This window comes from Mobula hypostoma, chromosome 1, assembly GCF_963921235.1.
Source record: "Mobula hypostoma chromosome 1, sMobHyp1.1, whole genome shotgun sequence".
Lineage (NCBI taxonomy): Eukaryota > Metazoa > Chordata > Chondrichthyes > Myliobatiformes > Myliobatidae > Mobula > Mobula hypostoma.
This window is the reverse complement of record NC_086097.1, coordinates 103,452,223-103,478,391: the sequence shown is the minus strand read 5'-3', so window position 1 is coordinate 103,478,391 and position 26,169 is coordinate 103,452,223. Positions and strand designations below refer to the sequence as shown.

The window sequence follows — 26,169 nt, the reverse complement described above, 5'->3', positions numbered from 1 at the left end:
GAGCTTTCTTTTCCATTGTCTTTCAGGTTGATTTCGGTGCTCCTGCTCTTCACCCCAGACTATTGGGGTCACTAGCCAGGCAACAGCCTCTGTGTGTTGCCAACTTAGTCAGCTTGCTATCCTGATGACTTGGTTCTGAAGATCAGAGAAAGTTGGAGGGGAGCGAATGTACAGCATCTGGTTTTGAACCCCAAACACCCTTTGCATTCAAGAACATGATTACCTCCCTAGCTGAGGTCATACACATAGGTAGCATGTTCAAACTTGGGATATTTGTGCATCACTGTAAACCTCTCAAAGCAATAATTTTCCAATGGACAAGTCAAGCTATTTCACATATTTTAACTAAAATGTACAGTAAAAACTTTTATTTTTGTATGCAAAAATCAAAGGTCCAAATTATTTATAAACTGAAAGCTTTAATATGAAGCATTTTATACTGTTATTTCTATGGATAATTAGTTTCTATTGAATTTTTCAAGCATTAAATATTTTGTGGATGTTACTCTGTTTAAGTTTATTTAATGTGCTTTTCGCTGGTAAAAGAAAATATATTTTCTTCAACTGAACCACTCCACATTATATAGAACAATACAGCATAAGAACAGGCCTGCTGACGCGTGATGCTAGTCCTCTAGTTTGTTTTTAGCCTCACTCTGGCAGTGGAGGAAACGGACAACAGGTAAGTGAGGGAATTAGGAGGAGAGTTAAAATAGCTGGCAACCGTGATCTCCAGGTGGCCACAACAGATGGACCAGTGTCTCAGCAAAGCAGTTGTTCTCATCAACGTAGAGGAAATCCGGATATAATAAACAGAACTGGAGGAAACTCTCCAAGCCTCTTCACTCTTCCTGTAAAGTGGCAACCAGAACTGCAAACTATTCCAAATGTTGCATAGTTTAATAAGCTCCAATGCCATACATACCACATCCACTTGTATTATCAGTTTCAAGTAGCAATGGATGGGCACCCCAGATTCCTTTTTTACATCAATGTCTCTGAGGGCACTGCTATTTACCGAATACTTTCCTCCCACAATGCATCACTTGTCCAGACCGAACAGCATTTCTCTGCTCATTTTTCAAAATAGTTGGCACCCCATTGTATCATTAGACAGCCTTCCTCACTGCCCACAACTCTTACATTGGCTGCAGACCAATCAGCCTGCCTGTCATTGTCCAAGCCATTTCATATTAGATCACACAGCAAAGGCCCTAGTACCCTCTCTCTTCTATGACCATTTGAAAATCTTTTGGATAAATCTACCATGAACATCCTTGCCAATTTAAGTTCATGTAGACAACACCCGGTGCTGTATACTCAGTTATCTTTGCAACCTCCTCAAAAACTCAATTGTTTGTAAGACATGATGTCCCCACACAAAGCTACGCCATTAAGTCCATGCTTTTCCCAGACATGAGTAGATCCTATCCCAAAGATCATAGAATAATTTCCCGGTTTGTTCCTAACCTGTCATAAACAAAGAACATTGGTAATTCTTCTCTGAGGCAGCACTTGTGACTAATGAGAAGTAGAAAGATCTGTATCGAGGCCTCAGCAATATCCTCTCATGCCCTTCTGCATGACCTGGGAGAGATCTGCCTCTGAGGTATTATTCACCTTATCAAGGAGTGGTATCTTTGCCTTACGGCAAGGACACCACTCAGAAAATGTTGTATTTATTTATTCATTCTACACTCAATAGTAAATCTAGATTTAAATGTCTCCTCCATCTATAGAGGAGCTAGTACTTTCCATTAGTGCCCATTTATTTTCAGGCAGCAAGAGGCCAAACTAATAAGGCAAGAAGGCTAGACTAAAGGCAAGTTAGGATGGGACTGAAAAATAAGAAGTCTCTTCCTATTATCTCTCCACAACTTCAAAATGAGTACAGGGAAGGAATTTAAAGCCAGAGTATTACCTTTTTCAAAATGATGATTATAATTAGTTGGTTCAGCCTTTGAGGTGGGAGAAATCATTTGTACAAACACTGAGAAACTCATTTTTCATACCTCACTTTTAAGTTTGGCATCAGAACAAAGTGTTTGAAGTTAAGGTACAGAACAAATCAGCAAAATTTTAATAACATGGAAATCTTAATTTACTACAATAAACTTCCACTACTAAAATATTAACAGGTGAATCCTATTCTTTCATAACCAACTTTTTAAAAATTTATTCAGTAACACTCATCAGTGCACAATTTTTAATTAAATATTTTAATTTCACCTTTGTTTAGACTTGCATCTGAAAGGCTTGCAAGCTGACTGCTATCTGAGACAAGTTATAGCTTAGTCTCAAAGGGCAGAAACAGCTTTCCACTGTATAAAAGTCTAAAGTTTGACCAGTTTGAAACAATGAACAGTTCATTGTCAACTGCAAAATCTCAGCCAAACAGCAGATGACTTAAACAAGTGGAAAGTGGTCCATTTATTACCTTGTCCAATGTGAACTACAAAATATTCATTTGAATATTTGATTAAATTTAGCAGCACTGATAAAATTTAATAACATCCCCTATCCACCCAGAACAAATTGCACATTAATTGTAAAATACTGCAAAAATAGACTTTTTCCCCCCTATAAATTACAATCTAAGCTTGTATATCTTGTCTCATTTGGCTTCTGGTCTTCCACTGTATTTGTCTTTGGCAGTTCTGAACACATTTTAAGCACAGATTCTATCACATTGGTGAAATCCTGGAAGAAAAAAAAAGAGAACTTGAGAAAACCAATGTCTTGGATTTTGCAAATTAATAGATAAATGGGTTTAGATTTCTATTAATACAGATGCAATTTAGTCCACATATCTACCGTTAAATATCAAACTTACCGGGGGCCAACTCTTCTGTGAAAGGTCTCTCCAGCAACACTCTATCTCCCTAGCTTTCATCAATTCCCACTCAATAAGGCCGTGAATTAGGAATGAGAGCGCATTCCACCACGACTAAAAGGAGAAAAAAATGGAAAAAGAAACCCATTTGATTTGTACTAATATTTTTATCTCTTGTCAAATATTGCCAATACTGGTGAATACACTGCATTACGTTTTCCCCAAGAAACAACAAACTTAGCACCACGCTCTGCTCCCATTAATACAAACGTTTGTACAACAAGCAAAGACAATTGGGAACTTATCAGATCGAGAGGGTTGATAGCCAACAGGCTTTTAAATAAACCCAACACTTAATTTACTATGTTCTGTGGGATTCCTTATTCCTGAATTCTAAAAGCAAGGAAGAATTCAACACAAATTAATAATGAGCTGTAAAATATTTTCTGAAAACTACCTTGCTTAATCACATTGCAGTTTAAAGGATGTTTTCCTTTTCAAATTATAAACACACTATTTAAATCTTTCCAGATCAGGATGATCAGAATTGTACAGCACTGTAAAAGGCCCTTCACCCCACCGTGTCCATGCTGCCCTTTTTCAACCATCTACACGAATGCCATTTCTCCACAATAGAATCATATCCTTCTATGCCTTTCCTATTCAAATACTTATAAATGATTGTATCTGATTCTATCAAATCCTCTGTCAATACAGTCCCTTTCTAACTCCTTCCTCTCACCATAAACCCTTTTATTTTTGATACCCCTACTATGAGGCAAAAATTGACAATCTCTGACAGTTCCATCAGCTCACATGTCAGCCTAGGTAAAACAAGCCCAGCCCAGTAATCCAATCTCTCCCCAAAACTAGTTCTATAATCCAGGCACAACCATATCCTTCCTTGGCGTGGCTACCAGAACACAACACACTACATGTAGTCTCACCAGCGCTTTGTAAAGTTTCAACAGTACATCCTAAATCTTACATTCTGTGCTGCAAATATGAAGGCAACAATTCAATATGTTTTCTTCACCACCCTATAACTATCACTCCTTTCTGTTGCTGGAAAGGTCCTGGCTAAGGTGATGCTTCAGAGACTCATCAGCAACGTCACCAAGTCAATGCTGCCTGAATCGCAGTGTGGATTTAGGAAGAAAAGGAGCACGATCAATGTGATCTTCACAGCCCGGCAGCTTCAGGAAAAGTGCCAGGAGCAACATCAGGACCTGTTTATGGCCTTTGTCGACCTCTCCAAAGCATTCGACACTGCAAAGAGAGCTCTTATGGGATGTCCTCCTCAGGTTTGGCTGTCCCAATAAATTTGTTAACATCCTCCACCAGTTCCACGATGGGATGACTGCTCGGGTGACCATAGGAGGACAAGAGTCCGAGCCCCTCCTTGTACGCACATGGGTGAGGCAGGGTGTGTGCTAGCGCCAGTGCTCTTTAACATCTTCCTCTTGTGTGTTACCAAGCTTCTCCACAACGAGATTGAAGACAGCAGCAGTGTGGCAGTGGACATTAGATTAGATGGCAACCTCTTTGAGATCAGGAGGCTTGACGCAACCACCAAACTCTGTAGAGAGCGGGTCCTGGAGCTGCAGTATGCAGATGACTGTGCTCTTCTGGCCCATACTCCGGAGGATCTTCAAACTGTCCTTGCTGTGGCAGTGAGAGCGTACAGCAGGATGGGGCTGACTGTCAATACCACCAAGACAGAAGTGGTTTGCCAGTGGAGTACCAGTGTCCCACCCACTCTACCTGTCTTCACCTGTTGGTGATGAAAAGCTGTCAGTAGTGCCATCTTTCAAATATCTAGGGAGCATTCTCTCTGAGGATAGCGGCATTGACAACGACATCCAGAGCCGCATTAAACAGGCATCAGCTGCCTTTGGGAGACTTCAGCATTGAGTCTTTCAGAACAGGAGCCTTCGTCCCTCCACAAAGGTCGCCGTATACCAAGCGGTCTGTGTCACCACCCTCCTTTATAGCTGTGAAGCTTGGGTAACCTACAGCCATCACATCAAGTCCTTGGAGCACTTCCACATAAGCTGCCTCCAGCGCATCCTGGGAATTACCTGGTGTGAGTGGGTGCCTCACATTGAAATACTTGTACAGCAACTGCATAAGTATTGAGGCCATGATCACGCAGCACCAGCTGCAGGGCCGAAGAAGCGCAATAAGGATCAGATGAAGAATGCTTTAAGGAAGTGCAAGGTCAGACCCGAGGACCTGGAGGAATTTGCTGCTGACCGTACCACTTGGCGACAGCTGTGTAGGGATGGGGTTCGTATTCTGGAGATGGAAAGAACAACCAGAAGACAGCAGAAGAGAGCCAGGAGAAATGCAGCCATGGTTGCCACCACTACCACATATACATGTCCCACTTGCATACAGCTTGTGGGTCCAGGATAGGACTGTATAGTCATCAAAGATCTCACTGTTAAAGGAGTGGACATCGTCATTGGATTTCGATGGGACAACCGAAGAAGATTAACTATGTTGCCACTTTCAGGGAATTATGGACTCCCAACACCAAGATTCCTTTGTTCATCAAAGTCCTATCATTGTGTGTGTGTAATGTGAAGATTGGGAACGTGACAAAGTGAACAGACATGTCTTGGGAGCAGTCTATATAGGTGTTGCATGCAAATGTCATGAAGGTGGACAGATCTCCAGATAAGAGCGAGGTACATCCAAGAACACTATGTGAAGCAAGAGAAGGAATGGCGAGAGCCCTCACTGAGATATTTGAAACATTGCTGTCCACTGGCAAGCTGTTGGAAGATTGGAGAATAGTAAATGTTGTGCCTTAAAGAGGGCTTTAAGTACAGACTTGATAATTACAGAACCATGAGCCTAACCTACATGATCGAAATGTCACTAGAAAGCACTCAGGGATAAGATACAGTTACACTTGGAAAGGCAGGGGTTGATTAGGAGTAGTCAACATGATTTTAGTGCATGGGAGATTGTCTTACAAATTTTACTGAGATGTTTGAATGAAGTGGAAAACGTTGGTTGACAAGGTAGGAGATGTATATATGCATTTCAGTAAAAGTTTTAGTAAGCTTCTCGGTTGGCTGCTCTAGGTTAGATCGCATGGGATCCAAGGAGAAGTAGCAAACTAAATGTCAAACTCTCTCCGTAACGTTTGACACCCTGACTAATCAAGAGCTCTTCAACCCAATGACTTGGCCTCCACAGGTGTCTGTGGCAATGAATTCCACAGATTCAACACTTTCTGGCTAAAGAAATTTCTCATCATCTCAGTTCTAAATGGATGCCCCTTTATGCTGAGGCTGTGCCCTCTGGTCTTAGATCTCTCCCACACACATCCACTCTATCTAAGCCTTTCAGTATTTGATAGATTTCAATGGGATTCCCCCCTCATTCTTCTAAACTCCAGTGAGTACAAGCTCAGAGCTATCAACACTTCTCGTGTGTTGACCCTTTCAAATCCCAAGACCATTCTCATGAACTTCCGCTGGACCCCATCAATGCCAACATATTTTTTTAAAATAATGAGCCCAAAACTGCTCACAATATTCCAAGTCTGCCCAATACCCCATGAAGCCTTAGTAATATATTCTAGTCCTCTAAAAATTAATGTTAACATTTCATTTCCCTTCTTTACCACCGTTTCGACCTGCAAGTTAACCTTCAGGAAATACTGCACGAGGACTCCAAAGTCCCTTTGCACTTCTGTTTTCTGAATTTTCTCCCCATTTAGAAAATAGTCTACACCTTTTTTTCCTTCCACCAAAGTGCATAACCATACACTTCCCTACAATGTATTCCATCTGCCACTTCTTTTTCCATTCTCTTAATCTGTCTAAATCCTTCTGTAGACTTCCCACTACCTGCCCCTCCATCTACCTTAATTCATATGCAAACCTGGCCACAAAACCATCAATTCCATCATTGAAATCACTGACATGTAACGTGAAAAGAAATGGTCTAGTCACCGGCATTCAACCTGAAAAGACCCCCTTTATTACCACTCTTTGCTTCCTACCGGTCAGCCAATCGTCTATCCATGCTAGTGTCTTTCCTGTTATACCATGCACTCTTGTTAAGCAGCCTCATGTGTGGCACTTTGTTAAAGGCCTTTTGAAAATCAAATTAAACAACATCAACTGACTCTCCTTTGACTTCATACTTACCAAAAAAATGCTGTCCCCAAGCTCTTAAAAGACAGAATCATCTGCTCCCCATCTATTTTGCTAGGTCCTCTCATATTCCCCAAATCAGGCTTTCCCTCAGTTTAGGAACTTAACTTGAGCACCAACCTCAACACCTTCCGTAGCTACCTTGAAACTTAAGAGTTGTGGTCACAGTTTCCAAATTGTTTGCCAACTGACACTTCCCACCACAAGCCTAGTCTAATTTCCTTAGATAAGGACAAGTCTCTGGTAGGACTATTTACATATCATCTCAAAATCTTTCTTGAATACATTTAACATATTCTTCCCCATCTAAACGCTGATTGTAATAATTTAATATTTGCATGAGATGATTCTTGTTAAGCTCATCTGACTTACCCATAATGATTCTTGCATTAAAGTAAAAGAACTGAACTTGCAAGCCCTCCATTGTCCATAACCTAGTTCTGCCTGCTCTACCCACTAGACTTGCTTGATTTATTCTCTATACTTGACAGGTCAACTTGCCACCTGCATACAACTAACAAGTTTCCCAGCCCCTGCCAAATCAGTTTAAACCCTCCTCAGTGGTGTAAACAAGTGCCCCTGCTGGGAAACTAGTTCCTTTCCAGTTTAGATGTAGTCTGTCCTTATACAGATCATACATAGAAAACATAGAAAATAGGTGCAGGAGTAGGCCATTCGGCCCTTCGAGCCGGCACCGCCATTTATTATGATCATGGCTGATCATCCAACTCAGAACCCTGCACCAACCTTCCCTCCATACCCTCTGATCCCCCTAGCCACAAGGGCCATATCTAACTCCCTCAAGGGCCATACCTGTCCCAGAAGCAATCCTAGTGATATAAATACCTAAAGCCCTCCTTCTTTCAGCAGCTCTTCAGCACTCAGCCTTTCAGAGAGTCATACAACATGGAAACAGACTTCTCAGCCAAACCAGTCAATGCCAACTAATGCTCATCTAAGCTAGTCCCATCTGACCACATTTGGCCCATATCTCTCTAAACCTTTTCATCCATAACACCTGTCCAGTTGTCTTTTAAATGTTGTTAATGTACCTGCCTCAACCACTTCCTCTACAGGCACATTCCACATATGGACAACCCTCCAGGTAAAGAGTTTGCCCCTCAACTTCCTATTAAGTCTCTCCCCCTATAGCTTAAACCCATGACCTCTAGTTCTCGATTCCCCAGTCCCAGGAAAAAGTCCGTGCGTATTCACACTACATATGCCCCTCTCATTTTATACACCACTGTAAGATAGCCACTCATTCACCTCCATTCCAGGGAAAAATTCCAAACGACTAAACTGTTAAAACTGAGAAATATTTATGAGCACATTGCCCATCTCTTGCAACTCTACATACAGATGTCCCACTTTGGCCTATTCTCTTCCTAGTTATTCTTTTACCCCTCAACATACTTGTAACATCTCTTTGGATTCTCGTTAATCTAATCTTCCAAAGCTATCTTGTGCCCTCTTCTGATTTCCCTCTTAAGTATACTCCTACAGGGATTCACTTGATTCCAGCCGCCAGTGTCTGACCAATGCACTTCTTTTTCCCGACATTTATCCATCCTCTTCTCTGATTTTTCTCTTCACTTGCACAGGGAGCAATCCTGAGATTCTTAACCAATTCCCAAATTCATGCTGCAAGACTGCATCCCTCTGTCTCTCTAAGTCATTCATACCAAAGTGTACATCATCTCTGGCTGTTCTCCCTCCCCCTTTAGAATGTTCCATACCTATTCAAGACACGGCTCACTGTGGCACTAGGAAGGTAAAGACCTCAGCAACAAAAGTAAGCATCTGCTCCCCTCACTAACGAATCCCCTACGACTAGCACTCACCTATACTTTTTTTCCCCTGCATCACAGCCACTTATGGTACCACAAACTGTTAACACTTTTCTGAGAGGCCACCACCACTAACAGTATTCAAAACCCATACTGTCACTCATAACCCCTCTCTCTGTCTGGCATGACCAAACTCATTAAATGTACTATCTACTACATTTTTCACATCCAAAATACTCTAAGTCCATCTTCTGCTCCAACTGATCTGTGTAGTCTGATAGGATTTGCAGTTGGACACACTTTTGGAAGGTATAATCACCAGGTACATTCAATATGTTCCTCATCTCCACATCGTGTAGTAGTGTACTACTATCCACCTTCCAAATCCTTTATCGTCAGTCCCTTCTACTAAGAAAAAAATCTTAGCTGGTCATCGTGCACCCTCCTTACTGAAGCCTGATGCTCACCAGAGCAGTACACTACTAAGTATTCTTAACTGCATACAAAATAAATTACACCATTTTCAGGACATTTTGCAGTTATACTTGTTCATAAGTAATTTATCCATGAGTCAGTTCATGTGATTTTTCTGCAGACTGTACACCCCGTTTAAAAGGACTAAATCTCTGTCGGCAACATCAGGGAACCTGCATTTAAGATAAACATAGTTGAGTCTACACGTGCTGAAATCCTTTGCTGCTGTCGGTTTCACAGCATGATGACATCGGATATAGTCGTTCTGCCAAATACATTAATTAATGATCAAGTGACTGAAGACTGCAAGTGCAGCTGACAGTTTACATGAACATTTAGAATGGTGTAAAGCATATTTCAAAAACAGTTAAGCAAAAGTTACCTTTGGACTTTGCATGTGCACTGCATAAGAAATGTTCTTCTCACTAAACATTAGCTGAAGAGGAATAGGGGCATGGAAACCATTCTTCCACAAAGCAAGGAGCTGTCTAAGCAAATGCTGGATAGATCTGTGATAAGAAGTTTCTTCTCCAGAATCTTTCATGGCAAGATCAGAAAATGGAACTTCACCTGCAACTGCAAAGAGAGAGAAAACTCAAGCACGGATGTTATACATTTCTTGAAACAAAGGGAAAGATTTCATCTGTGAATAAGAGAACCCTCTATTTATTATTAGCCTCACAAATAGGGTTTAAACACATGGAGTAGAAAGTAAACTCTGGTTCAAAAAAAGGGGTCTTTTCTGGTTGGCAACAGTAACTAGTGGTGTTATGCAGGGTTTGGTGTTCCAACTGCTTCTTTTCACATTACACATCAATGATCTGGATGAAGCAATTAATGGCTTTGGGGCCAAGTTTATTTATGACACAAAGCTAGGTGGAAGGGCACACAATGTTGAGGAAACGGGGAGTCTGCAGAAGGAATTAGAGAATGAGCAAAAAAGCGGCAGATAGAATAAAGTGCAGGTAAATATACAGTCATTTACTTTGGTAGGAAGAATAAAAGCATAAACTGTTTTCTAAATGGGGAACAAATTCAGAAATAAAAGAACTTGGGAGTCCTCAGGCAGGATTTCCAGGCTGACTTGCAGGTTAAGTTGGTAGTAAGAAAGGCCAGTGCAATTTTAGCATTAATTTCAGAGGACTGAAATATAAAACAAGGATATAATGCTGAGGCTTCGTAAGTCATTAATCAGACCACAGTTGGAGTATAGTGAGCAGTTTTGGGCCCCTTATCTAATAAAGGATGCATTGTCTTTGGAGAGGGTTCAGAGAAGGTTCACAATAATGATCCCAGGAATGAAAAGTTTAACATATGAGGAGTGTTAGATGGTTCTGGGCCTATACTCACTGGAGTTTAGAAGAATGAGGGGCAATCTCATTAACGTGTATCGAAAACTGAAAGGCCTAAATAGAGCAGACACAGTGAGGATGTTTCCAATAGGGAGGGAGTCTAAGACCAGAAGGACATCCCTTCAGAACAGAGATGGGGAAGAATTTCTTCAGCCAGAGGGTTGTGAATCTGTAGAATTCATTGCCACAGATGGCTATGGAAGCAAGGTCAATGGGGATATTTAAAACTGAGGGTGATAGGTTCGTGATTAGTAAGGTTGTCAAAGGTTACAGGGAGAAGGCAGGACAATGGGTTGAGAGGGATAAAAAATCAGACATGATCAAATGGCTGAGCAGACTCAAGGGGCTGAATGGCCTAATTCTGCTCATAGAAACAGAAAACCTACAGCATAATACAGACCCTTCGGCCCACAAAGCTGTGCCGAACATGTCCTTACCTGAGAAATTACCTAAGGTTACCCATAGACCTCTATTTTTCTGAGCTCCAAATACCTATCCAGGAGTCTCTTAAAAGACCCTATCGTACCCACCACCGTCGCCAGCAGCCCATTCCACACACTCACCACACTCGGTATTAAAAAAAGCTTACCCCTGATATCTTCTCTGTACCTACTTCCAAGCACCTTAAAGCTGTGCCCTCTTGTGCTAGCTATTTCAGCCCTAGGAAAAAGCCTCTGACTATCTACATGATCAATGCCTCTCATCATCTTATACACCTCTATCAGGTCACCTCTCATCCTCCGTCGCTCCAAGGAAAAGTGGCCGAGTTCACTCAACCTATTCTCATAAGGCATGCTCCCCAATCCAGGCAACATCCCTGTAAATCTCCTCTGCACCTTTTCTATGGTTTCCACATCCTTCCTATAGTGAGGCGACCAGAAATGAGCACAGTACTCCAAGTGGGGTCTGACCAGGGTCCTATATAGCTGTAACATTACCTCTCGGCTCCTAAACTCAATACTACGATTGATGAAGGCCAATGCGCCAAATGCTTTCTTAACCACAGTCAACTTGCGTAGCAACCTTGAGTGTCTTATGGACTTGATCCCCAAGATCCCTCTGATCTTCCACACTACCAAGAATCTTACCATTGATACTATATTCTGTTATCATATTTCACCTACCAAAATGAACCACCTCACACTTATCTGGGTTGAACTCCATCTGCCACTTCTCAGCCCAGTTTTGCATCCTATCAATGTCCCACTGTAACCTCTGACAGCCCTCCACACTATCCACAACACCCCCAACCTTTGTGTCATCAACAAATTTACTAACTTATCATCCACTTCTTCATCCAGGTCATTTATAAAAATCACGACAACCCAATCTGCAGCAGGTACCTGACACTTGGTGTTTTCCCCTTTAAATGGTCGCAGACAGGTTTTGTTTACTTAGGCATATTTATTACACCTACGTTTGATCAATTGTTCAAAGTTAACTTTACACAGTTATTTGACAAAATTAAACAGGATCTTGAGTGATGGAGCACTCTTCCCATTTCTTGGCTTGGCCGAATATCCTTGCTCAAAATGAACATTCTTCCTCGTCTGCTCTACCCAATAGGAGTGATTCCAGTCATTTTTACCCAACAATACTTAAGGAAAAATAAATGGCTGGTTTGTTTCTTTCACCTGGAACAAAAAAAAGACCCTGTATTAAAATGTCTAAATTACAGCTTCCCAGTAGTCTAGGGGGTCTGGATTTTCCAGACATCAAAAAATATCAATTAAGTTCCTTTTTATCTTATATGGTTGACTGGGTTTGCAAGGACCCCTCCTCAATTTGGCTAGACATTGAAGCTTCACAAGCAAAATGCCCTCTTATTAATTTGCTTTTCCTCAATAAGGTGAAACTAGTTAAGGAATATTGTCGCAATCCAATAACAATTAATACAGTCTGGGCTTGGAGGGCGGTGCAACAAATTGAGGGCAAGGCAGCGAAAATATCACCCTTACTCCAATAACCGGCAGTCCAGATTTTCAGCCTGGCATAATGGATTCTGGATTTAAACTTTGGATTTCTAAGGGTATTTTCCATCTAGGAGATTTGTTTGATGAAGGAACGATGATGTCTTTTAGTCAAATAGTACAGAAATTTAATATACCCAACAAGGATCTTTATTGTTTCTTTCAGATGAGAGATTATATACAGAAAAAAAACATCATTGTTAACTGATTTCTATAGCTCTGACATAGAAAAGAAGGTGTTTTGTTCTAAGGGTGGTCTCCATTAGTACTTTTTACAGCATCCTGAGGGAATGTTCTTGTGGAGAGGCTGAGCAGCTGGGAAGGGTCTGGGAGGAAGAGCTGGGAGTAGAAATTACAGCTAAAACATGGGAAGACATCTGTGATAATGCAGAAAATTTCAATTTGTAACAGAACTAAAGCACTGCAACTCAAAATTCTGCATAGAGCTCATCTGACTCCAGATTGTCTCTCGAAATTTAAGACAGGGGTTTCTCCAATGTGTTCTAAACGTAAATACTGGAACTTTCACCCACTGTTTTTGGACTTGTCCCAAGCTTCAGGCATACTGGAGTGATATTTTGGGTGAAATGTTAAAGATTCTGAAGATGGAGTTTGAACTGGACCCAGTGTCTTTTCTGTTAAGGCTGATTTATACTTGTGCGTCAAATGTACGCCATAAGTACGGCGTAGCCGCGAACCCTACGCTGAACCCTACACCATAGCCTAACGTGCACCTCTCCTAAAATGTAACTACACGTCGTGGCGTTGCAGACCGCAACAACTGTGATTGGTCCGCTTGGTAGCATCGCATTTCCTCCTACGCTGCAATAGCTTGCCATTGGGTGACTGAAGGAACTCTGGCTGTAATGCTTTCCATAAAGCTCTACAGACCTTCAAAATTATGGAGGACCCTGTGCTTGACGCTAGTCTGTGGCCAGCTGCTACAGTCTGTTGACTTCCAGCTGAAGCTAAAACTCGAATGGTGATTGCCAGTCTCTGCGTATACTGTGCGTACATGGATGCGAAATAAATGGTTGGAGACAATGAACCAAATCGTCAAATCTACCTGCCGACATCAGAAAATATTTGAAATACATTTCCTCGTCCATGTCTCTCAGTGGCCGGACAAGCACAGAAAATTCACCCTCCTTCAGTTTCAGTCGCCATTGTTTGAAGTTTGAGTTTCTTCGAAGAAACTGAACACAGTAGCATAGAAACCCCACCGCCAACTCGCGTTTTGGCGGTGAATTGCAGAGTGACGCAGACACACCAACGCACAAGTATAAATGCTCACAATGGCGTAGCCCACTTGCGTAGGCTGCGGCGTAAGCTAATACGCCCAAGTATAAATCAGCCTTTAGGCTTACCCAGCAGTCGTATTATTAATGCACATCAGAAAAAACTTTTTAACATCCTGACCTTTCGTGCGGGGAAGAACATTTCACTTTGTTGGATATCCGATAAGGCCCCTGGACTTCCTGGTTGGCGTAAATTAATCATGGAGTACATTCCTTTGGACTTTTTGACATGTATGGTACACTCAAAAACAAATAGTTTTCATAAAACATGGCAACCTTTTCTGCAGTATGTAGATGTAAACCTGTCTGCTATACTAATAAGGGCTTTTGTATAGGATGTGGTGGTGATGCCTATATTTTGACGGAATTGTTCTGATAGCTGATATCTGTGAGGGGAAGAAATGTAAATGTATCTGTAAATTAAAAGTTTTGTTATGCTGAGCGAAAAAAAAATTTTTTTGAATCACGACAACCCTGTTATTAATACGCCTTTCCAGAATCTGTCTCCCTACATGCTCCTTGACGTCCCTGTTACTATTGGGTGGTCAATAAAAAAACACCCAGTAGTGTTATTGACCCCATCCTGTTCCTAACTTCCACCCACAGAGACTCTGCAGACAATCCCTCCATGTCTTCCTCCTTTTCTATGGCCGTGACACTACCTCTGATCAACAGTACCACGTCCCCACCTCTTTTGCCTCCCTCTTTGTCCTTTCTGAAACGTCTAAAGCCTGGCACTCAAAGTAACCATTCTTGCCCCTGAGCCATCCCAGTCTCTGTAATGGCCACAATATCATAGCTCCAAGTACTTACCCACGTCCTTAAGCTCCTCGGCTTTGTTCATAATTATAGGCATCTGTTAGTCTCATGAGACCATGGATTTGCGCCTTGGAAAGTTTCCAGGGCGCAGGCCTGGGCGATATTGTATGGAAGACCAGCAGTTGCCCATGCTGCAAGTCTCCCCTCTCCATGCCACCGATGATGTCCAAGGGAAGGGTATTAGGACCCATACAGCTTGGCACCGGTTTGTCGCAGGGCAATGTGTGGTTAAGTGCCTTGCTCAAGGACACACACACTGTCTCAGTCAAGGCTCGAACTAGTGACCTTCAAATCACTAGACGAACGCCTTAACCACTTGGCCATGCTCCAACACTTATTCATAATACTCCTTGCATTAAAATAGACACATCTTAAACCATCGGTCTGAGCGCATCCCTTCTCTATCACCAGCCTATCCCTCCCTCTTACACTGTCTCCAAGCTTTCTTTATTTGTGAGCCAACCGCCCCTTCCTCAGTCTCTTCAGTTTCGTTCCCACCCCCCAGCAATCCTAGTTTAAACTCTCCCCAATAGCCTTAGTAAACCTCCTCACCAGGATACTGGTCCACCTGGGATTCAAGTGCAACCTGTCCTTTTTGCTTCTATGTCTTATGGACATATGGTCGAATGAAAAGCACAATAAAAACCTTCATGACTGAGAACAACTTCAGTCATCGTGCATGCTTGTGTTATCATATCACAGCCAAATCATGGGTTCATTCCCCAGGCCAGGGCTTGAACAGTTCACCCAGGCTGCCACTTACCTCCTCCAGTCTCTTTCAACTAAAACTTTAACCCAATGCTGCATTTGCCTTGGGAAGATACAAATCAACACAAAGTGCAATTGAAAAGAGAAGTAGAAGGAGATTTCCAGTGAACTTCCAAAATATTTAAATCACTTTGAAAACTTTTTCTTTGTGGGTTCCATTGTAGATTGACTATCACATTTGTTATCCAAATGCGGGGTATTTGATGGCTGAAATGTCCCATGAGTGCTATAAGCACTTTCTCAACAAGTCTATCTTTAGTTACAGGTCATTTGCTTCACTAGAAAAATCATATAAATACATTTAGACCTCAATCTTAAATACTAATATCAGTAAGAACATTAACTGCAGTCACTGCAATTTATAAACTACATTTTTCACATCAGAATTTTACATCTAAGAGGCAGAAGAAATATAGGATACCGGAAGAAAATAAAGCCAGTCAGTTATTCCAATTTCTTACCTAATAGAGAAGCAAGCTCCACAGTGTACCTTGCAAGGGCCTGTTCAATTACTGGACAGATATACTGTAAGAAAAAGGCTGCAATAAATCACAAGTGCCACCTCTTAATTACTGAGTTTCCAAAAAGAGAGATGAACTTAGTTCATGAAGCCATTTGGAGGTTCCCCAAAATAGGTCTTACGAGCAAGTGGTCCCACCAGTAATTTTAATCCCACTCTGCACATACCATCTATTCTCTTCCCAATCCCATCACAGGCCTCCTGCATTCCTTTGTCTTGTGCTATCTACATTCTCCTTAAATGTATCTACACTATTTGTCTCAACCGATTGCTTTCATTGTAAGCTCCACCTTCAAATCACTCTCCATTTTCCTTCTTGGATTTATTAGTGAACAGCTTAGTGAACAATAACAGAACTCAGCAGGTCAGACAGCATCTATGAGAGAGAAACAGAGTTTCAGGTCAACATTTCAGGTCTTTAACCTTTCATCAAAAGCAGCAAAAGTTAGAAAGAAACAGGTTTTAAACTGTAGCTGAATGGAGCAAAGAAAGGGAATGTCTGAATAGTTGGAGACCAAGAGAGAGTGGATGGCACAAGTGGTGGTGGTACTGGCTGAGAGGGGATAGGTTTGTTAATCCAGTTTATTTGTCTGGAGGAGGTGTATTGGATAGAAGAACAAGAGCAGAGTGAAAAACAAACTTCTCCAATCTACATGACCTGAAACCCCAACAAGTCCTTTTGCCCCTTCCCCTCTCATTCAAAATAAGGATAGGATTACCCTTCAACCTCACCTACCTTGATGTTCAGAGTCACACAACATACAGACAGGCCTTTTGGCCTACTATATCCACGTTGACCATCAAGTGCCCATCTACCATAATCCCATTTTCAGCAATTAGTCCATAATCTTATCACAAATGAGAGAATCTGCAGATGCTGGAAATCCAAGCAACACTCACAAGATGTTGGAGGAACTCAACAAGCTAGGCAGCATCTATGGAAAAAGGTGCAACTGATGGTTCAGGCCGAGACCCTTCGGCAGGACTGGAGAAAAAAAGATGAGGAGTAGAACTTAAAAGGTGGGGGAGGGAAGAGAGAAGCACAAAGTGAGAGGTGAAACCGGGAGGGGAGGGATGAAGGAAATAAATGGGAAGTTGAATGGTGAAAGAGGTACAGAGCTGGAGAAGGGGATAGTCCGATAGGTGGGGATAGAAGGCCACGGAAGAAAGAAAAGGGGGAGGAACACCAGAGGGAGGTGATGGTCAGGCAAGAAGATAAGGTGAGAGAGGGAAAAGGGGATGGGGAATGGTGAAGGAGAAGGTAGGGGGCCATTACCAGAAGTCTGAGAAATCAATGTTCATGCCATTAGGTTGGAGGCTACCCAGACAGAATCTACGTCGGGTTTCACTGATATACAGGAGGCCACGCCGGCAGCACCGGACACAGTAAATGAACCCAACAGACTCACAGGTGAAGTGTCACCTCACCTGGAAAGACTTGAATGGTACTGAGGGTGGGCAGGTGAAGCATTTGCTCTGCTTGCAGAAGGGAGCTCAGTGGGGAGGGACGAATAGAAAAGGGAGTTGCTTCAGGAGCGATCCCCGCGGAAAGCAGTAAGTGGGTGGAGGGAAAGATGTGCTTGGTGATGGGACCCACTGGAGGTGGGCGAAGTTCCGGAGAATTACGTACTGGACATGGAGGCTGGTGGGGTGGCAGTAGACATGCATGAAGTGGAAGAGATGTGGTTGAGGGCAGCTATTTACTTCATCCCTCCCCCTCCCAGTTTCACCTATCACCTTGTGTTTCTCCCCTCCCCCATCTTTTAAATCTACTCGTTTTCTCCAGTCCTGCCGAAGGATCTCAGCCCAAAACATCAACTGTACTTTTTTCCATAATGCCACCTGGCCTGCTGAGTTCCTCCAACATTTTGTGTGTAGTCCATAGTCTTAAATGCCTCAACTATTCAAGTGCATACCCAGATACTTATTGTATGTTGAGTCACTGTTCCCACCACCTTCTCAGAAATGTGTTCCAGATTCCAACCACTGAGTGAAAAAGTACCCTTTCCTTAGCAATGTGAAGAGTCCATTGCAACCTCTTTCATCTCCACCTAGACCCACTCCTATTATTTTATAGGACCTTCCTATGCAACCACAGGGATGCAACAATTGACCTTTTGCCTTGTCCTTTCCTACCAACCAGTGATCATAACGTGGTCTCCTCTACATCAAGGAAACCCAAGCTGATTGAGTGACCAGCTTTCAGAAAAACACCTCCATTCATTCAGCAAAGGCATCTCCAGGATTCCAGTCACCTGTCTCTAAGTCTCTGCCTCATTCTCACTTTGATTTCTGTCCTTAGTGTCTTATTTTATTCCAAAGAAACACAACATAAGCTCAAAGAACAGCACCTCATTTTCCAGCAAAGCATGTCACAGCCTTCAAAACTCAATGTAAAATTCACAATTTCAGATCAGCATTGATGAAGTCATTGATTTGTAAAATTAACTGTTCTCTCTCCTTGGAAGCTAACAAACCTGCTAGTTTTTTTTCCAGCATTTTCCTACGATGGAATTTTAACAGCTACTGCGTTTTTGTTCCTCAATATTCCCACATTTTTCTCTTAATATTTATCCATTGCCCACACACACTCAACTTCGAACACAGTTTTGATGAAAGTTCAGTGACCTGAAACATTGCCCAACAAGTGGATACATCTTAAAGACCATCTTGACCAATTCTGTTCTGCACATATTCTCCTTTCTGAGGATTGTGCAGACCAGGTACAATCCTACTCTTAAGAAATCACAAAGCGCCTTTCTCCATGCAATGACACCAAAACTGGCCGGGAATAGAACAGGTTATGCTTCTCTCTTCTCTTGAGAGAACATGTCAACATCTGTATTTCTTGCAGCAACTTTAGCAAAAGTAATTTATTCACTGTGAATCTAAAAGATTCTGAGGAGTACATCTGATCAAATAAAGTTCCCACCTGTCCACATCTCAATGTCTGCCTTAATCTTCTTAATAAACTATCAAGTTCCTTGTGGGCCACTGTTTCATCACTGTGCCTGGGACCCAGTGTAATACTCAGCAGCTCCTATGGAAAGAACAAATGATTAGGCATTGGGCTGCTACAGACACCAGAAAAGAAATCATATTAAAGGTCAAAGCTCAGGTTTTTATCTGTTCGGACAAAGTCTTGTGATCCTTAGACTTTGGCCCAGCAAGTCACAACCTGCAATTGTGAATATTTTTGAGGGCCATGGAACTGCTGGGAAAATTAGAGTGGGCAGCAGCGGTGAAATACAACTGCTGGCCATTCTAATTTTCCCAGCAGCCCCATGGTCCTCAAAATGTTTCACAATCTCTTCTGTGAATCTCATGCTTTGAGTTTAAGCCAGTGAATCTAATCAAAAACTGATGATGGAGAACAGCTTTTGTCCCTAACAGAGCTGGATTTCCAATTCCTAATTTAACAAAGGAAGAAATTTTGGAGGATTTTTCATTCCTGCACAGTTCCCCCACTCAGTTTCCATAACCAAATGATACCCAACTTCATTAAGTACATAATACCCACTGTATGATAATGTTCAGGTCTCAGTGGGAATAAGATCCACAAAAATGAGGATGTCAGCAACCTGGGGAGTTAAAAACACAAACAGTACATCTTCTTCTACATCACCCATACACTAGGGGTACACTATCGTGCAGAGTGAAACACGGGATAGTGAGAGAGACCTAGCATGTTTACCTTCCCGTTTTCTCACTTCTCCAGTTCTAATATTTTCACTGATGTCTGATCTCTCCGTACTAAAGATCCTAGCATCTGCAGTTAAACCCAGATGTGCTCAGGTGTCATTTTATTAGGTACACCTGTATGCCTGTTCATTAATACAGTATATCTAATCAATCATGTGGTAGCTACTCAATGCATAAAAGTATGCAAACATATCAAGAGGTTCAGTTGTTATTCAGACTAAACATCACAATAAGGGAGGGAGAAATGTGATTCAAGTGACTTTGACTGTGGAAAGATTGTTGGTACAGACAGGGTGGCTTGAGTATCTCAGAAACTGCTGATCCTCTGGGGTTTGCACACAAGTCCCTAGAGTTTACAGAAAATGGTGCGAAAAACAAAAAGCATCTCCAATGAGTGGCAGTTCTGAGACAGGGGTCACAGGAGAATGGCGAGACTGGTTCAATCTGACAGGAAGGCAAAAGTAACTCAAATAACCATGCGTTACAACAGTAATGTGCAGCAGAGCATGTCGAACCTTGAGGTGGACAGGATAATTCCTCCCATACATCTACACATCCACAGGAGCCAACGTCTTAGGAAACATAGAACAGTACAGCACAGTACAGGCCCTTCGGCCCACAATGTTGCGCTGACCCTCAAACTCTGCCTCCCATATAAGCCCCCACCTTAAATTCCTCCATATATCTGTCTAGTAGTCTCTTAAACTTCACTAGTGTATCTGCCTCCACCACTGACTCAGGCAGTGCATTCCACGCACCAACCACTCTCTGAGTAAAAAACCTTCCTCTAATATCCCCCTTGAACTTCCCACCCCTTACCTTAAAGCCATGTCCTCTTGTATTGAGCAGTGGTGCCCTGGGGAAGAGGCGCTGGCTATCCATTCTATCTATTCCTCTTAATATCTTGTACACCTCTATCACGTCTCCTCTCATCCTCCTTCTCTCCAAAGAGTAAAGCCCTAGCTCCCTTAATCTCTGATCATAATGCAAACTCTCTAAACCAGGCAGCATCCTGGAAAATCTCCTCTGTACCCTTTCCAATGCTTCCACATCCTTCCTATAGTGAGGCGACCAGAACTAGACACAGTACTCCAAGTGTGGCCTAACCAAAGTTTTATAGAGCTGCATCATTACATCGCGACTCTTAAACTCTATCCCTCGACTTATGAAAGCTCACACCCCATAAGCTTTCTTAACTACCCTATCCACCTGTGAGGCAACTTTCAAGGATCTGTGGACATGTACCCCGAGATCCCTCTGCTCCTCCACACTACCAAGTATCCTGCCTTTGTACTCTGCCTTGGAGTTTGCCCTTCCAAAGTGTACCACCTCACACTTCTCCGGGTTGAACTCCATTTGCCACTTCTCAAACCACTTCTGCATCCTATCAACGTCTCTCTGCAATCTTTGACAATCCTCTACACTTTCTAAAACACCACCAACCTTTATGTTGTCTGCAAACTTGCCAACCCACCCTTCTACCCCCACATCCAGGTTGTTAATAAAAATCAGGAAAAGTAGAGGTCCCAGAACAGATCCTTGTGGGACAACACTAGTCACAATCCTCCAATCTGAATGTACTCCCTCCACCACCACCCTCTGCCTTCTTGCAGGCAAGCCAATTCTGAATCCACCTGGCCAAACTTCCCTGGATCCCATGCCTTCTGACTTTCTGAATAAGCCTACCATGTGGAACCTTGTCAAATGCCTTACTAAAATCCATATAGATCACATCCACTGCACTACCCTCATCTATATGACTAGTCACCTCCTCAGAGAACTCTATCAGGCTTGTTAGACACGATCTGCCCTTCACAAAGCCATGTGACTGTCCCTGATCAGACCATGATTCTCTAAATGCCCAGAGATCCTATCTCTAAGAATCTTTTCCAACAGCTTTCCCATCACAAACGTAAGGCTTACTAGTCTATAATTACCCAGACTATCCCTACTACCTTTTTTGAACAAGGGGACAACATTCGCCTCCCTCCAATCCTCCGGTACCATTCCCGTGGACAACGAGGACATAAAGATCCTAGCCAGAGGCTCAGCAATCTCTTCCCTCACCTCATGAAGCAGCCTGGGGAATATTCCATCAGGCCCCGGGGACTTATCCGTCCTAATGTATTTTAACAATTCCAACACCTCCTCTCCCTTAATATCAACATGCTCCAGAACATCAACCTCACTCATGTTGTCCTCACCATCAAGTTCCCTCTCATTTGTGAATACCGAAGAGAAGTATTCATTGAGCACCTCGCTCACTTCCACAGCCTCCAGGCACATCTTCCCACCTTTATCTGTAATTGGTTCTACCTTCACTCCTGTCATCTTTTTTTTCTTCACATAATTGAAGAATGCCTTGGGGTTTTCCTTTACCCTACTCGCCAAGGACTTCTCATGCCCCCTTCTTGCTCTTCCCAGCCCCTGCTTAAGCTCCTTTCTTGCTTCCCTATATTCCTCAATAGACCCATCTGATCCTTGCTTCCTAAACCTCATGTATGCTGCCTTCTTCCACCTGACTAGATTTTCCACCTCACTTGTCACCCATGGTTCCTTCACCCTACCATTCTTTATCTTCCTCACTGGGACAAATTTATCCCTAACATCCTGCAAGAGACCTCTAAACATCGACCACATGTCCATAGTACATTTCCCTGCAAAAACATCATCCCAATTCACACCCGCAAGTGCTAGCCTTATAGCCTCATAATTTGCCCTTCCCCAATTAAAAATTTTCCTGTCCTCTCTGATTCTATCCTTTTCCATGATAATGCTAAAGGCCAGGGAGCAGTGGTCACTGTCCCCCAGATGCTCACCCACTAAGAGATCTGTGACCTGACCCGGTTCGTTACCTAGTACAAGATCTAGTATGGCATTCCCCCTAGTCGGCCTGTCAACATACTGTGACAGGAATCCATCCTGGACACACTTAACAAACTCTGCCCCATCTGAACCCTTGGAACTAATCAGGTGCCAATCAATATTAGGGAAGTTAAAGTCACCCATGATAACAACCCTGTTATTTTTGCACCTTTCCAAAATCTGCCTCCCAATCTGCTCCTCTGTATCTCTGCTGCTACCAGGGGGCCTATAGAATAGCCCCAATAGAGTAACTGCTCCCTTCCTGTTCCTGACTTCCACCCATACTGACTCAAAAGAGGATCCTACTACATTACCCACCCTTTCTGTAGCTGTAATAGTATCCTTGACCAGTAATGCCACCCCTCCTCCCCTTTTTCTGCCCTCTCTATCCCTTTTAAAGCACTGAAATCCAGGAATATTGAGAATCCATTCCTGCCCTGGTGCCAGCCAAGTCTCTGTAATGGCCACTACATCATAATTCCATGTATGTATCCAAGCTCTCAGTTCATCATCTTTGTTCCTGATGCTTCTTGCATTGAGGTACAGACACTTCAGCCCTTCTGCCTTACTACGTTTACACCGTTTATTCTGCTTCTCTTTCCTCAAAGCCTCTCTATATGTTAGATCTCGCTTTACTCCATGCACTTCTTTCACTGCTCTATCTCTCCGGGTCCCATTCCCCTTGCAAATTAGTTTAAACCCTCCCAAAGCATGCTAGCAAACCTACCTGCAAAGATATTGCTCCCCCTCGGGTTCAGGTGCAACCCATCCAATCTGTACAGGTCCCACCTTCCCCAGAAGAGATCCCAATGATCCAAAAATCTAAAACCCTGCTCCCTGCACCAACTCCTCAGCCACGCATTCAACTGCCATCTCCTCCAATTCTTACCATCACTGTCACGTAGCACTGGCAGCAATCCTGAGAACGCCACCCTTGAGGTCATGTTCTTCAGCCTCCTGCCTAGTTCCCAAAACTCACACTTCAGGACCTCATCCCTCTTCCTGCCTATGTCGTTGGTCCCTACAGGACTTCTGGTTGCTTTCCCTCTCGTACCAGGATGTCATGCACCCGGTCAGGGATGATCACCACCTGGGCTATGCCCTCTTCTCAGAACCTGAAGACCCACACCTCAAGATTCATCAGCTTTTTCCCCACTACCATCAGGTTCTTAAACCAACCTTAAAACTTCAAACACTACCTCGGATTATATTTTCTTCTTTCTTCCTCTCACTCTGTCATTATGCTTACTTTGCTGTCTGAGTTATGTATAGGTTACATTAATTTGTTAACTGATGTATGCAACATACTGTGCTGCTTCTAAAAGCTAATCCTCATAGCATTTATACCTTGGTTATATATGTACATGACAGCTTTATGGAGCGGGTGCCAGAGAAGCAGGCGATGGAGTAGAGGGAGTCGGAGTAGAAGGGCTTTGGCTCAACAGGGCTTAGGCACTAATGGGACGAGGTGAGGCAAATTATTTGTGAAGAATAGGAATACGAAGTATGTCTGTGAGTCCGGTGTTCTGCACTGGGTGTCAGATGTGGGATGTCCGGGAGATTCCCAGCCTCCGGGACAGCCACATCTGGGCCAGGTACGTCAAGCTGCAGCTCCTTAGGGACCAGGTTAAAGAACTGGAGATGCAGCTCAATGACCTTCGTCTGGTCATGGAAAATGAGGAGGTGATAGAGGAGCTATAGGCAAGTAGTCACACTGGGGCCTCGGGAGACAGATAAGTGGGTAACAATCAGGAGAGGGAAGGGCAAGAGTCAGATAAAAGAGAGCATCCCTGTGGCTGTCCCCTTAACAATAAGTACTTCTGTTTGAGTACTGTTGGAGGGGGGAATGGCCTACCTAGGAGAAGCAACAGTGGTCACGCCTCCGGCATAGAGTCTGGCCCTGTGGCTCAGAAGGGAAGAAAGGAAGAGGATGGCAGCAGTGATAGGGGACTCTATAATTAAGGGGGCACTCAGGCGATTCTGTGGACGCAGGAAAGAAACACGGATGGTAATTTGCCTCCCAGGTGCCGGGATCTGGGACGTTTCTGATCACATCCACAATATCCTGAAATGGGAGGGTGAACAGCCAGAGGTCATGGTACATATTGGTACCAAAGACATAGGTAGGAAAAGGGAGGAGGTCCTGAAAGCAGACTACAGAGATTTAGGAAGGAAGTTGAGAAGCAGGACCTCGAAAGTAGTAATCTCGGGATTACTGCCTGTGCCACGCAACAGTGAGTATAGGAATAGAGTGAGGTGGAGGATAAATGCGTGGCTGATGGATTGGAGCAGGGGGGCAGGGATTCAGATTTCTGGATCATTGGGAACACTTTTGGGGCAGGCGTGACCTGTACAAAAAGGACGGGTTGCACTTGAATCTGAGTGGTACCAATATCCTGGCAAGGATATTCGCTAAGGCTACTGGGGAGAGTTTAAACTAGAATTGCTGGGGGGGAGGGGGGGAACCAAACTGAAGAGACGGAGGAAGGGGCGGTTGGTTCACAAATAGAGAAAGCTTGTAAACAGGATGAGGAGGAGGACAGGCATGTCATGGAGAAGGGATACACTCAGACCAATGGTTTGAGATGTGTCTATTTTAATGCAAGGAGTATTATGAACATAGCGGATGAATTTAGAGCATGGATCAGTACTTGGAGCGGCCATTACAGAGACTGGGATGGCTCAGGGACAAGAATGGTTACTTCAACTGCCAGGTTTTAGGTGTTTCAGAAAGGACAGAGAGGGAGGCAAAAGAGGTGGGGGCATGGCACTTGATCAGAGAGAGTGTCATGGCCGTAGAAAAGGAGAAAGACATGGAGGGATTGTCTATGGAGTCTCTGTGGGTGGAAGTTAGTAACAGGAAGGAGTCAATAGCTCTACTGGGTGTTTTTTATAGACCACCCAATAGCAACAGGGACATCAAGGAGCAGATAGGGAGACAGATTCTGGAAAGATATAATAATAACAGGGTTGCTGTGGTGGGAGATTTTAATTTCCCAAATATCGATTGGCACATCCCTAGAGTGAGGGGTTTAGATGGGGTGGAGATTGTTAAGTGTGTTCAAGGAGGCTTCTTCACACAATATGTAGGTAAGCCTACAAGAGGAGAGGCTGTACTTGATTTGGTATTGGGAAATGAACCTGGTCAGCTGTCAGATCTCTCAGTGGGAGAGGATTTTGGAGATGGTGATCACAATTCTACCTCCTTTACCATAGCATTGGAGAGGAATAGGAACAGACAAGTTAGGAAACGTTTAATTAGAGTAAGGGGAAATATGAGGCTATCAGGCAGGAACTAAGGAAGCTTAAATTGGGAACAGATGTTCTCAGGGAAATGTGTGGAAGAAGTGTGGCAAATGTTCAGGGGATATTTGTGTGGAGTTCTGCATAGGTATGTTTCAATGAGACAGGGAAAGGATGGTAGGGTACAGGAACCGTGATGTACAAAGGCTGTTGTAAATATAGTCAAGAAGAAAAGACGAGCTTATGAAAGGTTCAAAAAGCTAGGTAATGATAGAGAGCTAGATGATTATAAGGCTAGCAGGAAGGAGCTCAAAAAAGAAATTAGGAGAGCCAGAAGGGGCCATGAGAAGGCCTTGGCGG

General features: G+C 43.1%; 2 protein-coding genes across 2 annotated transcripts in view; one reads left to right on the top strand and one right to left on the bottom strand.

Moving 5' to 3' along the window:
- stard9 (StAR-related lipid transfer (START) domain containing 9) overlaps positions 1-163 on the top strand; it is a 418,409-nt gene extending 418,246 nt beyond the window's left edge. The window contains exon 34 of the mRNA XM_063054195.1: positions 27-163. Within this exon, the coding sequence (XP_062910265.1) occupies positions 27-125 (99 nt within the window). The 3' untranslated portion in view covers positions 126-163. The remainder of the gene's footprint in view (positions 1-26) is intronic.
- Positions 151-26,169, bottom strand: part of cdan1 (codanin 1) — a 183,580-nt gene continuing 157,561 nt past the window's right edge. The window contains exons 24-28 of the mRNA XM_063054209.1: positions 18,932-19,039; positions 15,941-16,004; positions 9,655-9,848; positions 2,834-2,947; positions 151-2,700 (exon numbers count right to left, since the gene is read on the bottom strand). Coding sequence (XP_062910279.1) covers positions 2,581-2,700; positions 2,834-2,947; positions 9,655-9,848; positions 15,941-16,004; positions 18,932-19,039 — 600 coding nt within the window. The 3' untranslated portion in view covers positions 151-2,580. The remainder of the gene's footprint in view (positions 2,701-2,833; positions 2,948-9,654; positions 9,849-15,940; positions 16,005-18,931; positions 19,040-26,169) is intronic.